Source organism: Vespa mandarinia, chromosome 2 (genome assembly GCF_050613455.1).
Source record: "Vespa mandarinia isolate Hongniang chromosome 2, ASM5061345v1, whole genome shotgun sequence".
Classification (NCBI taxonomy): Eukaryota; Metazoa; Arthropoda; class Insecta; order Hymenoptera; family Vespidae; genus Vespa; species Vespa mandarinia.
Window position 1 is genome coordinate 1,221,421 of NC_140811.1, and position 13,580 is coordinate 1,235,000.

Sequence of the window (13,580 nt, forward strand, 5' to 3'; positions counted from 1 at the left end):
CTTTCTATACATTTTCCTCTCCTCTCAACCCTCTTTTCTTCGTTCCATCCTTTGTACCCTTTTTTTCCTTTTTTCTTATTTTTTTCTTCTCTTTTCTTTTTTTTTTGTTATTATTATTATTATTATTATTATTATTTTCTTTTTTGTTTTGTTTTGTTTTTTTTTTTTTTTTTTTTTTTTTTAATAGGGAAAGTCACCTCTTCTTATGTTATATCTCTTCTTGTCTCCTTCATTTGGATGTGCAATTTAATTATTTTACGTAGCTGTTAATATAAATTTGTTATCTCTTTTTTCTCTTCTTCTTCTTCTTCTTCTTCTTATTCCTCATTCATCTTCTTTTTCTTCTTCGTGACCCTTCCTCTTCCATTAATATGTTAAACTTCTTTTATTTTATATTTAATTTCACATCTTTTATAAGTCAGCTCACTTTGGCAAACATACTTCAGCCGTATTTCTCTCGAAAATTCGTTTATAGCGAAAATTTGTTTACAATATTTCTTTTTTTTTTTTTCCTTTTTTTTTCTCTTTTTTTCTTTTTTTTCTTTTTTATTTATTTTGCCGTGCTTATAACATTCGGGAAAAAAATGAAAGCGCACAAGCGACTCGACGATCGAACGATATATATATATATATATATATATATATATATATATAATATGTAATTTGAAAAAAATCTTTTTTATATTTATTTTGTTGGTGTTGTCCGAACTTTTTATTTATTTATTTATTTACTTGTTATTACTATTATTATTAATAATATTTGAAATAGTATATATATATATATATCGTCCTGGTATATTTTAAAAGGGGAGGGGGGGCCTTCTAATCCGAAAGATGTGGTGCGACACTAAATATCGAGAATGATATTCTCTCTTCAAACTGTAAACAGCAAGACGATTGGTTCTGCGATTACGCGTTTAGAGGCACATAAGTAAATTCGGGCGATTGGACTAACGATAGAATGTTCATGTCAACGAATTTTCGCCAGAGGTTTTTAACAAAATATTATATTACTTATTATACCTATACGTTTTATTGCTTAGAATCTATTGGCTTATGTTCGCCTCACAGGACGCTTATAGGCGCATAATAATTTATCTGTAACTTACGTTGTTAGTTAACTTTATATTTAATATATATGTATATGTATATATATATATATATATATATATATATATGTATTTTTATATATATATATATACATATTATCATTTCATATGAAACTTTTTTTGCTAACTTAGAGGTAACGTGGCAACAAATATTTAATACATATATATATATATTTTTTTTTTTTTTTAATTTTCCTTTCTTTTTCATTTTCTTCTTTTTCTTCGTCCTCTTTTCGTATATTCATATATGTATTTATATATGTATAGCGTAAATAAAAATGAAAAAGAAAAAGAAAACGAAAAAGAAAAAAAAAAAAAAGAAAATAAGAAATGAAAGGAAAAAATAAAAAAGAGGCAATGAAACTATGGGCGCTAGGCGGAATGTAATCGCAAGGATTCTTTGAAGGGCACAGAGAAAAATAAAAAGGAAGTATATATATATATATATATCTCGGTGCTTATGTTCGATTAATAATAAATTATTTTCTCGAAATAGTCGAAATAGCGTCTCAGTCTTAAGAAATGATTTTTTTCGTGTTTATTTTTTATATATTTTATTATCCCGCTTTATTTCATTTCATGTCGTTACGTTTCGTATCGTTTTGTTTCATTCATGTGTTTTCTTTTTTTCTGTTTTTTATTTTCTTTGTTTTTTTTTTTTCTCTCTTTTTGGTTATTCACCTTCCTCCTTTCGAAATTAATGGCTTTGATTGTGCTTGTTAAGAAAATTGTAAAAAAATAAACCCGTTAAGAACGTGTCCTTGTTGCGCCGCCGACCTTTTTTTTTTTCTTCATTGGGAGGATAAAAAGGGGAAGGAGGGCACTTAATATACGTAGTTTCTTTTTCTGTTATATCATCGATTTGACCTTTCACTTATTAAAAATTATTATTTCCATTTATTAAAGCCGTGCGATTCAAATATCAACATTGACAAACTTTTAATAACATACTTATCAATCGCGTAGCTCGCTAATAATCATCTCCGTTTTGAACGCGTTAATGAAACTTTTTGTCATTTCATGTTTCTTTCTCTCCCTCTTTCTCTCTCTCTTTCCCTCTCTCTCTCTCTCTCTCTTTTCCTTTCTCTCATTGAACTTTAACAATATAGATATACCTTCAACTTTTTTGGACGAATTCCACGTTTCCATTTCTTTCTTCTTTTCTCTTTTTTTTTTTTTTTTTTTTTTCTAGGGCACAAGAGTATGCGCGATTAGGATTCGCGCCAAACTGTACACGTAACGTACTTACACGTGGCTCAACAAATTATAGCTTAATTAGGACGAAACGAGGATTTTCAGCTCTTTTGCATGTGGTGTCTTTGTATCTGTCGGTCTCTCTCTCTCTCTCTCTCTCTCCGTTCTTCCTTTTTCCTTCTTCTTTTTCTTTCTTTTTTTCTTCTTTATTATTATTTTTTTTTAACGTTTTGTTGTTTTATTTTTATCCTTTCTCTCTCTCTCTCTCTCTCTCTCGAAACTAATATAATATCCTCATAACGGACTCATGAGACTCGGCGCGTTTATATTCCTTTGACGTATTTTAATATGCTACGAGATAAGAAACATAATCACAAAATGAAATAACTTGGTCGATACTTGCATTCAGAATACTTAATCGTGAATGTTACATCGTAATACTATCGAATCAACATCAACGAAAAGGTGCTTCGTTATCGTTTTATCATTTAAAATTGTTTCTCCTATCACGGATATAATTGCGAAGTCCTTTTCGTGATCTTTCTCTAACGGGCATTATAATTTGTCCTAACGATAGCGATCGACAATTATCACCGCGAACTCTACGGCGAAGATCATCACGTTTTATAAGATGATTATATGCTTCTCGATCTATCGATCCTCTTCATCTTCGTGATATTTAAAATACCGTGATCGCCTGCTATTTTCTTTTTTTTCTTTCGTTCACTTTACATACGATCGCACATTTTTTCCTTCTTTTTTTCTTCTTCATTTTTTTGTTCTGTTTTTGTTTTTCTTTTTATTATTTTTTTTTGTTTTTCCTTTTTTTTTTTTTCGTTCCAACTAACGACAAGACGCACAGCACTGCTTTTGATAGAGCGGCACTTTGCATATATTCATAAATTTCATTCTGTTGCATATAGGTGAGTGATCTTTGCAGTCGTCTGTACAAAAAACAAAAAGGGAAAAAAAAATAGAAAAAGAAGAATAACAATTAATTCGATTGTATTATTATAAATTCATTTAATGAGAGAGAAAGAGAGAGAGAGAGAGAGAGAGAGAGAGAGAGAGAGAAAGACAGATATATATGTTATTAGATCTGATTCATTCCTCGTACGAATATTATTATTATTGAAATATACCTGGTGATTGAGGACAGGTTGGACCCCTGCACGTTTTCATTACCGGTGGTCTTGGTATATCTCTGCACGCATTACCAGCTGGCTTTTTTGTGCCATACCATACGCATTGTAATATCCTATATTTTATACCATCCTCTTCGCAAGATGCCGTACACTAAACGTTAATAACAATTATCATTTGTAATAATTATTTCCAAAGATATTTTAATTAATTCGAATGACTCACCTCAGACCACTCGCCTACTCTCCATACACCTTTACAAGCATCGTTATAACATTCTTGCCTTTGGAGTGGTCTAGTTGTTTCGTCACATTTATTCGGATCTAATTGAGTGACGTTTTCACGACCATCCTCTAATTCCTCGATCAATCGACAACTAATATCACGCCTTTGCATTGCCGTTTTCCAATTGAAACATCTCGACGATTCACAGATTGTCCATTCGGTCGTATGCCATTGAGGACATCTTTCGATTCCGCATGGTCTTACTTTTTGTGGCATCGGATGTCCAGCACCTTCGCACAAACTAGCACTTATTATTGTCCTTAACGGTACACGACTCGAATTTGCCGATTTAATTGCACGCATCGTACATTGTGCTCCACGCATCTAAAATTTTATTTCTTGTTAATTTACTCCTTTCTAAACTAAAGATGCAATCTTCTCTTTTTTTTTTTTTTTACCTGGAAACCACTACCACCGCAAGTTTGCGAACAGTCGGACCAATTTGTCGTAACCCATTCAAAAATTAAGTCTTCTGTATTGTCTAGAAAAGTGTTAAAGAAAAAAATTGTAAGTAAAATTAATCACCACATTATACGCAAGTATTATATTCCAATAGAACATTTTTATTATGAAATGTTCTTACCAAGAGCACCAATCGAGCCGATTATTGATTCAGTTTTTTCCATACTACTAGATGTCGTAAACGTATCCATCGAGGTCTCCTTTGAATTATCTCTCGAATAAGCTCGATCATGCCTATGAGATAACAATTCTTTTGTAACTTGTTCGGTCGATTCTAATGCAATTTGTTCATTGCTAGATGACGTTGTTTCGTCCATTATCGTTGAACTTTCACCTTCTTCAATTTCTAAAAGTTTTGTCGACGACGAAATAATATGATCTTCGCCGGGATCATTGGCTCTACGTTTTTCCAATTCGTCTATATAAATCGAATCGTCATTCGTGTTTGATTTATCGACAGTAAAGGATTTCTCATTGTTTTCCACATTGAAGATTTTCGTTGAAAGTTCGGTATCATTGAGATTAGTCGATGAGATTAATGTACGTACCGATGTATTATCATCGGGAATATCGTCGAAAAGTGATTTTTCGTTCGTCGCCAACGAAGAAGTGACATTTTTCGTGGTAGAATCTTGAATATAATAAACCTCTAATCCAACATTTTCTGAAGATTCTGCGGAATTTATTGTCTCCTCGGAATAATCATTGACAGTATCGTTTTTATGATTTTTCGAAAGATCCCGCGAATCTTGCCGATGTCTTTTAACATTTTTCAATGATTCCTCGACATAATCAACGTTCGCCTTTGTGACCGTTGTAAAATCTTTTTTATCTGATAGATCATTGGTCGTTCGTTTATTATTATCTTCATGCCTTATACCAAATATCGCTGCATCTAGATCATAAGGATCTACGTCAATGAATATCCTTTCTTCGTCTGGACCAAATACATCATCGGGAATGGCTGTGTTGCGATATAATAGATCCTCAAAGTCGTCTTCTTCGACATTATGATATCTCATGCCAGTCTTTTTGTCGGGCATAGTACGTTTCGTTGCCATAGAAACTTCTTTGTGGGTATCGTCGATGAAAGAAACAGGTGCCGTTCTATGACTTCTGCTAGAACCTGTATTACTTTGAAATGGCCAGTAGGCCTAAAAACGATACGATTAATGATTTCATTTCGATTATATATAAAACGTATAGCGTTAGAAACGAAGCGTTAGAAAGGATTTCGTTAAAGTAATATCGAAGGTATACAATGGAAAACGTCGTTCAAACATTACGACCTCACCTTTATGCTCGAAATTAAATAACTGAGGTGAGGCATCAGACTAGTTGCACCGGACGTTGCCGTTGATTCTACGGATTCGTGATATCCGGGCTGACGTGTTTATAATATATCCCGAATACGTCCAATGAGTAGAATATTAAAATCCATTAAAAGAGAGCAAGCAAAGAGAAAGAAGATTTTCTATATTAGTAGAAAGTGCCTCTCTACTACTACATGTATATATATGGATATATATATATATATATATATATACATATATACATACGTTGATTAATTACTATTTCTATGATTAATAAGACAATAGATAGATAACGGTTAATCGTCATAGACATTAGATATATTTTATGGTGAATATTTTTTTAAACGGATAAATCTACCTGATTAAAAGAGGTGGCAGTATTCTCTTTGTGCATCATAGTAGAATCCGGTGGAGTTGGACTGGTCCTTTGCCTTTTGTGTTGTGGTTTTCTCGTTGGTTTACTCGGAACCGCTCGTTCGTGGCTGAGGTCTTCTCCATCGAAAGGAGCAAAGTGATTACCATAGGCGGCTAGTGTATATATGTATATATAACATATATATATAAATATATATATATATAGAACATTGTTATATTATTTATTTAATAGTAAAGAAATCTTTAATACGCTGAAAGAATCGTTTATACCTGCACGATCGGTGTAAAGGTTCTCACCGGAATTGGCTGGTGCTGAATCAAGATTGGCATTTCTTTGAAGATGCACGGAATTACCAAGCCTAAGATATTCCTCACTGCTTATCTGTTCTTTCGAGCGTAATTTCACGATAATACGTGTTTCCGCGTGCGAAAGCGATGCTTCAAATATTGAAATAATCAATTAATCAAGAGAAGAAGTACATACATTGAAATATTGTTTCATTAATTTCAGCATTTGTTCGTTCATTATTTTAACGACTTACCGACGCAAGCGTAAACTCCATCGTCGGACGTACTTATGTCCATAATCTTTAGAGCTCCCTTTTTGTTGATTTTATATTTTCTCGTTCTACGTAATTCTTTACCATCCTTCGTCCATATAATTTGCGCTCTGTAAGTTAAAAATGGTGATATAATAATGCTGATCTAAGTAAAAAATATCAAACCTCGTTTATTCTATCGTCTTACTTATCGAATTTTTTAACTGGACATCGAATTTTGATAAAAGGCGTCCCTTGAAAAACCCTAGCTATACCGCCAATCTTTAAATCGACTTTCTCATTTAAGTCCGATTGATTGTACGACGAATTCTGACTAAGAATGATTGGCTGCACGTTCATGTCCATCTCATGACACGGCTTGGTGTTACATGGTTTTTCGGAGGATGGCTTTTGCGGCGGGCATTTATTTTCTTCCCTTCTCTGTTTGCGACCCAGTGCCATTATTTGTTCGCAGGTCACGTTACGTCTCTTTACCCCGCCTCCGCAACTTTTGGAACACTGCGAATATAATCGAGTTCAGACACGAGACCGATGTGGAGAAGGTCATGCGGTTAGTCTCTATTTATCTCTCTCTCTCTCTCTCTCTCTTATACACACATACACGTACAAAAACACACATGCATACGCACACATAAACACACACTCAAACAATTTAATTTTATCTTCGTCAGAGATTTAAAAATAAAACTAGAAATGATTTTTAATAAATGGAAAGGAACAAAATTGTTGTTAAATCATTTCATTAATATAACTATATTATATACCAACGAATATTCTACATAATTTGTTATTTACGTAGAATAATCATTTCAACTTTTTTCTTCCTACACTTGAATTTAAAAATATTTTGTACAAATTCTGATCACGCTAAAATTGAATTATACCAGTGTCGCGTTAAAAAAATAAAATATATATATATATATACATACACACACACACACACACACATACACACACATATATATATATATATATATATATATATAGATGTATATATGGAGAAAGTACCTCTCCCCATTCTCCAGCGCTCCACTTGACTGGACAATCCAACACGTTACAGTATTGTCTGTCTGCTGGTGGTGGCTGCGGGCACATATGGTTTGGTACCGTCACGGTATTACCGATTCCTCGTGTCACCTCGTGTATGCATGTGACATCGCGAGTCTGAATGCCAATACCGCAGGGGCTCATGCAGGGTAAGAACTCGCTATATCTCCACCTGTGGTTTAACATAACGACGCATTGTTACGTTACAAGGGGTTTTACATTGAATAATCGTACCGAAAATTTATGTCTACGGTTAAACAATTATTGTTCGTCGTATTGTTGTTTAACGTAGTATATATTAAAAATATATTGCGAAAAATTTGCGAAATATTTTTCGTAACACAAATGATAATCGTTTGGATTATTAAGTTTTTATGAAAAAAAAAAAAAAAAAAAAAAAAAAAAAATCGAGAACAAAAAAAAAAAAAGAAGAAAAGAAAACAAATTTTCCATTTTCTTTCTTCTCCTTTTTCTTTTTTTTTTTTTCTTTTTCCTAATTAAAATTCTTATCTCGGATAAATATGACGAATAAATAAATAAAATGTTTACCTAGGTGGACAGGGATGATCGTTGCAAGTTCTGATTCTTGCTTCTGGTTTAGTTTCGGTGCTGCAGAGAAGCGGGGTCACGGTTTTACCAGTATCGTCGCGTACGCAGTATATTATCAATTCTTGTACGCCTGGAATCGTTTGGAAAAGAAAGAAAAATATAAAAAAAAAAAAAAGAAAAGAAGAAGAGAAAAAAACAATAAAAACGAGAAGAAACATATCAAATGGCTATCTAACTCGTCAGCGTGTCTTCTCCTGTCAGGATTTAATATATGATCGTTATGTCTCGGATAAATCTACGTTTTCGTCCAATTGATTTCAGCTAATTGAATCGTCGGATAGTGTTCCTAACGGAGGATTGCTAATGGCACGATGCCGTTAAATCGACCGCTTCGATTAGCCAGTTTGGATGAGCATCTATCCGATTGGTAATCCTTAGTAATCCTATTCGATACGCTAATCGATAGATTCCTTAAGATAATTCTATCTATAAATATTCTTATTACTTCGAGATGATGATTATCATTAAATAAAAAAATATACAATTAAATCCGACCTGAACAATAATATAGTAATGCATTATATAAATTAAAAAAAATCAAAGGTGTAATCTTTTGAAACTCGTTAATTATTATTACTATTATTACTACTGATTTAACTTTATACTAAAATCACTAATCTCATTACACACAAATGGATCGCGTCGTCTTATATTAGGATCTTAATAAAATCCTAATGCCTTGAAACAACTGTGGAGAGATAAAACAAGGAACGTTGTAACTAAATAGACGAAGGAAGGAATGATGAGAACGAGTGAGAAGAATAAAGGAAGGAAGGAAGGAAGGAAGGAAGGAAGGAAGGAAGGAAGAAGAGAAACACAAGGGAAGATTGTAAAGCAGAAGTCTTCGATCGATATAACAACCCTTTACCTCCTAAACATGTAGCGCTACAAGGCGTATAACCAGCTTCCTTCCATGAGTAAGTGGTTTGGACGTTTCTTCCTGGTGCCACTTTGATACCACTTTCGTAACCACCGGCACTACCGGCTGCCAGACCAGTTCCAACACCTCCTGAACTACTCGATGATTTGTAGGAATCCGTCAAACTGGACTCGGCATATCCGCTATCCCCAACCGTGTCGATTCTATACGACAGACTATTCTCAATCAAACCGCAAGGCTCCATGACGCACTTCTCCGTCTCCTCTGGTTTTGGACCGGAACATTGTCTGTCTGGTAACTTGGCGATCGTACGGCTAAATTCGAGAAATATCTTGCAATGGACTTCCCTACGGCGTATTCCATCTCCGCAAGTAACGCTGCACGGTGACCATTCCTCCGCTATGAATCTGAGGAATTATTACATATATATATATATATATATATATATATATATCATTCGATCGATCCTATTATTTACATGGAATTTCCTTCATAAGGAATGATTATAAGAGAGGAAAATAATAGTTCAATAAAAAAAAAAAAAAAAAAAAAAAAAAAATAAGAATTAAAAAATAAACGAACGATCGAACGAACGAACGTACGAACAAACTAATTAACTAACTAACGAACTAATACGATGATTCACTATCGCAATGACATTTTGTATATTTCTCTCTTTTCTTTCTTTTCTTTCTGTTTTACTTTTTTTCTTGTGTGTGTGTGTGTATGTTTTTTTTCTTTTATTTTTTCATTTCTTTCCTTCTTTTACTTTTTTATTTCACTTTCCCTTTTCTTTTCTTTTCTTTTTTTTTTTCTATTTTTAATATTAACGATAATATCATCAAGGACGACGGGTTCTTTCTCTCCTTTTTTTATTTCTCTCTCTCTCTCTCTCTCTCTCTCTCTGTCTTTCTTTCGAAAGAAAAAAGAAAAAAGAAAAAAGAAAAACTGAATTCGATCAGAATCAGAATCGATAGTAAGTAAGAATTCCCGTTAATTTACCGATCGAGTATTTTACCTGATTCTTTCCCCATCCGCCTTCGTCCCCGTTCCCGCCCTACCCCTACTTTTTCTCTTTTTCTATCAGTCTCGAAAAAAATCTTGTGAAATTTTTTTTTCTTCTATACAACCCGGTTGGTACTTTACATCATCGATTATTATGGCGGGAGCACAGTTTTTCTCATCGTTTTTCGAAGGTACACTTAAAACCACGCCCGCCATCCATTCGACAGGCACTCATCTATTCAGAGGGCTCGATCAGACCCCCCCGCCCCAACCCCCATTGAAACTTACATCCGTGAATACCTTTCTCTTTTGCTCTTTCATACACACCTTCTCTCTCTCTCTTTCTCTCTCTCTCTCTCTCTCTTTCTTTTTTTTCTCTATCTTTCGTAAGCGCATCAATCAATAACCGCTATACTTGCTGACAGCTTTTGCAATTTGTCTTATGGATTAACAGAATAATTACTTCTAATATATGTGTGCGTGCGTGTATGTGCTTCTTTTCTTTTCTCTTCTTCTTTTTTTTTTTCTTCATTTTTTTCTCTTCTTTTTTTACTTTTCTCCTTTTTACAGAATACGTCATAGAAAGGAGAGATTGTACCATGTTCAAAGTTAATTTTACTCTCTTGTAGATACAAAGACGATCATTTTTTTTCTTTCTCTCTCTCTCTCTCTTTTATATATATATATATATTTCTCTCTTTTCTATTATTTATTTGTTTTTTTATTCAAAAAAGAAGATTTTAATTTTGATCATCAGGAAACATTAATGCGACGCTAGTTGCATGAAGAATCTTATTGTAAGAAAAAAGAATGATCGTTTAGAAAGGAATTAGGCGGTACATGCAAAGCGCACATGTATCTATATAATATATAAATATGTATGTGTGTGCGTGTGTAAATATATATATATATATAATATATATAATATATATTTATATACAAGGAATATCAGGAAACAATAGAGTTAGCTAGAAAGATGATGGAAATTGGTGTGTGCCTTTAAACACAACAAAAAAGAAATAAATAATAAAGAAAAAAAGAGAGAGAGAGAGAGAGAAAGAAAGAGAGAGAGAGAGAGAGAGAGAGAGAGAAAGAGAATAAGGGATGGATCGAACAAAGACGTGAGATTATGCGAGAGATTAATGATCTTTCAACGCAATTAATTACTTCGATCGCTTTGTTAAAAGGGGTTTTGAAAAAAGCAAAAAAGCATTAACAGCACTTGAGTACGGCTGTGAATCGACAAAACGCCGTGCATCGGATCTACTATGGAAAGAAAAAAGACAATTAAAGAGGGTGGGTGGGTGGTAAGGGGGAGGGTAGAGATAGAAGAGACAGGCCAGAGTGGATTTCTACGCTAGTTTAGTACAAGAAATGCTTTGGGAACATCGAGGAGAGCTTAGATAAGAGAAAAAAAGAAAGAAAGACTGAGATAGAAATAGAAAGAAAGAGAGAGAAAGAGAAAGAGAGAGAGAGAATCAGATAAAGATAAAGATAGATTAAGGTGATAGATAGATAGAAAGAAAGAGAGATAGTTTATAGATAGACAGACGAAGAAAGTGTATTAAAAACATGATTACTTTTTAAAGAAATAAAAAAAATAAGAATAAAAAAAGATTAATATAGAGGAAAGAGAAAGAAGAAAAAGGAAATGAAAAAGAGATACAGAAAGAAAGAGAAAGAGAGAGAGAGAGAGAGAGAGAGAGAGAGATTAAGAGAAAATATTTGGATAAATAAATAATAATTAGAAATATATTAAGGAAGTATGAAAGTTTGACAGAAAGAGACACAGTAATAGGATACCTCAGATACAACCAGCCACAGGCAAAGTAGATCGTATATCTGTCGGAACATACCAATTAACATAAAGAAATGAATGCTGTGTTTTAAATTGATTGATTGGTTGATTGGTTGGTTGGTTAATTGGTTAGTTGATTGCAGGGTTGGGGGAGGGGGGTGAGGAGGATTTGTATTACTATAATAATACACGTATATTTGAATGAACAAATATACATGCGTATATCATAATTAAGCACGAGTAAGCATTAGGAGAACACATCGATACGCAATAAATAGATTTCGGTAGCTTGATCTACAGAAATACAATAGATAAATAGATAGATAGATAGATAGATAAATAGATAGATATAGGTATAGGTTTAGGTATAGATATACATATAGATATAGAGAGATATATATATGTATGTGCATGTATGTATATGTGTGTGTGTGTGTGTGTGTGTGCGTTTTGTTCTAATATATATTACTTACGTCGATTCCGATGGTATAGGTTGATCGATTAATTTTTCCGGCACCGGTGGTGGTGGATAAGGTTGCATCAATGGTTGCGTTAGATCCTCGCCATCTTTCATATTCATAGATCATAATTATTTGATAATTTAATTACGTATATATTTATATATGTATAACACGTAAATAATTTTTATTGAAAATTATTAAAAATACAATTTCGATAATGGTCACGGAATTATGTTAAATTTATTTATTCAATGATTTATCATAAATATTTATATTTTATATCGTACTTTCGTACTCGTAAATATTTTTACTTACACATGCTACATGCTACGTTAGCTTTACATTCCTGTTCGGCACGTGGTCGTTCCAAGGGATCGCATCCGGTCGAGATCAGACCGTTTCCATCTCTACACTCGATGCTTCTCCTTCTTACACCGGTACCGCAGGACGCTGAACACTGTTGAAGAAGTAAGATCTATTTTAAAATTGTGATCGATCCATCGTCGTCTTCGGATTTTATCCTTACGCGACAGGATGTAACAACAGTGATAAGTTGTTCTTATTTTTTTTTTTCTTTTTTTCTTCGAATATTTGTCAACGATATCATTGTGATAATTTTATATCAAAAAAAAAAAAAAAAAAAAAAAAAAAAAGAAAAAGAAAAAAAAAAAGAAAAATAGAAAAAAAAAATAGAAAAAATAAAAAATTTGTCAAACGTATGGAACATATTGATACAATCCTCGATTACGTTATTACATTTTGTCGCGTATAATGTTTAATTTTTTCATTAAAATTACGAATTTGGTGTAAAAAGACGAAGAAGAAAAAAAAAAGAGAAGAAAAGAAAAAGAAAATTGTATAACAATCGTACTGATTGAATCGCACTCGAAATAAATAGAACTTAAAATGGGCTGTTCGATGATAACAAAGTTTATCATCACTAATTCAAATGCTTTTTCTTTGCACATCGTAGAACAGCTTAACGCTCAAATATAACGTGTAACGATTAACAAAAGAGGATATCCTGATATAATATCCGAGACATAAAATTGGACGTAACATTATTTGAACTCGTCTCGTCTCGTATCGCATTTGTGAAGTTTATCAAGTATAATTATTAATTACTAGCTTTCTGAAACTTCCAAACTGACTGCCAGAGAATTCATTATTTATTATTTCAACTTTATCAGACGGAATAATAAATGTTCTATATTTATTAACGTTTATCTTACACATCGATCTAATCTAACAAAGAAATATATTAATAATTGTATTCAATATTTGATTTAAGATTAAATTTAAACGAAAAAAAAAAGAAAAAAAAAAACGACAACAACAG

General features: G+C 32.8%; 1 protein-coding gene across 6 annotated transcripts in view; it reads right to left on the reverse strand.

Annotated features, from left to right (window-relative positions):
* Positions 1-1,634: 1,634 nt before the first annotated feature.
* The window catches only part of nolo (ADAMTS-like no long nerve cord), a 188,606-nt gene continuing 176,660 nt past the window's right edge, over positions 1,635-13,580 (reverse strand). For 4 of the 6 annotated variants that reach the window (XM_035888047.2, XM_085664516.1, XM_035888046.2 and 1 more), the window contains 15 exons: positions 12,557-12,698; positions 12,254-12,347; positions 8,966-9,384; positions 8,038-8,167; positions 7,450-7,660; positions 6,629-6,939; positions 6,424-6,551; positions 6,152-6,319; positions 5,865-6,034; positions 5,488-5,577; positions 4,315-5,347; positions 4,130-4,212; positions 3,672-4,055; positions 3,446-3,599; positions 1,635-3,247 (listed from right to left, as the gene is read on the reverse strand). In XM_035888047.2, the coding sequence (XP_035743940.2) occupies positions 3,147-3,247; positions 3,446-3,599; positions 3,672-4,055; positions 4,130-4,212; positions 4,315-5,347; positions 5,488-5,577; positions 5,865-6,034; positions 6,152-6,319; positions 6,424-6,551; positions 6,629-6,939; positions 7,450-7,660; positions 8,038-8,167; positions 8,966-9,384; positions 12,254-12,347; positions 12,557-12,698 (3,618 nt within the window). In that variant the 3' untranslated portion in view covers positions 1,635-3,146. The remainder of the gene's footprint in view (positions 3,248-3,445; positions 3,600-3,671; positions 4,056-4,129; positions 4,213-4,314; positions 5,348-5,487; positions 5,578-5,864; positions 6,035-6,151; positions 6,320-6,423; positions 6,552-6,628; positions 6,940-7,449; positions 7,661-8,037; positions 8,168-8,965; positions 9,385-12,253; positions 12,348-12,556; positions 12,699-13,580) is intronic. The other 2 variants (XM_035888049.2, XM_035888050.2) reach the window with 2 other exon arrangements.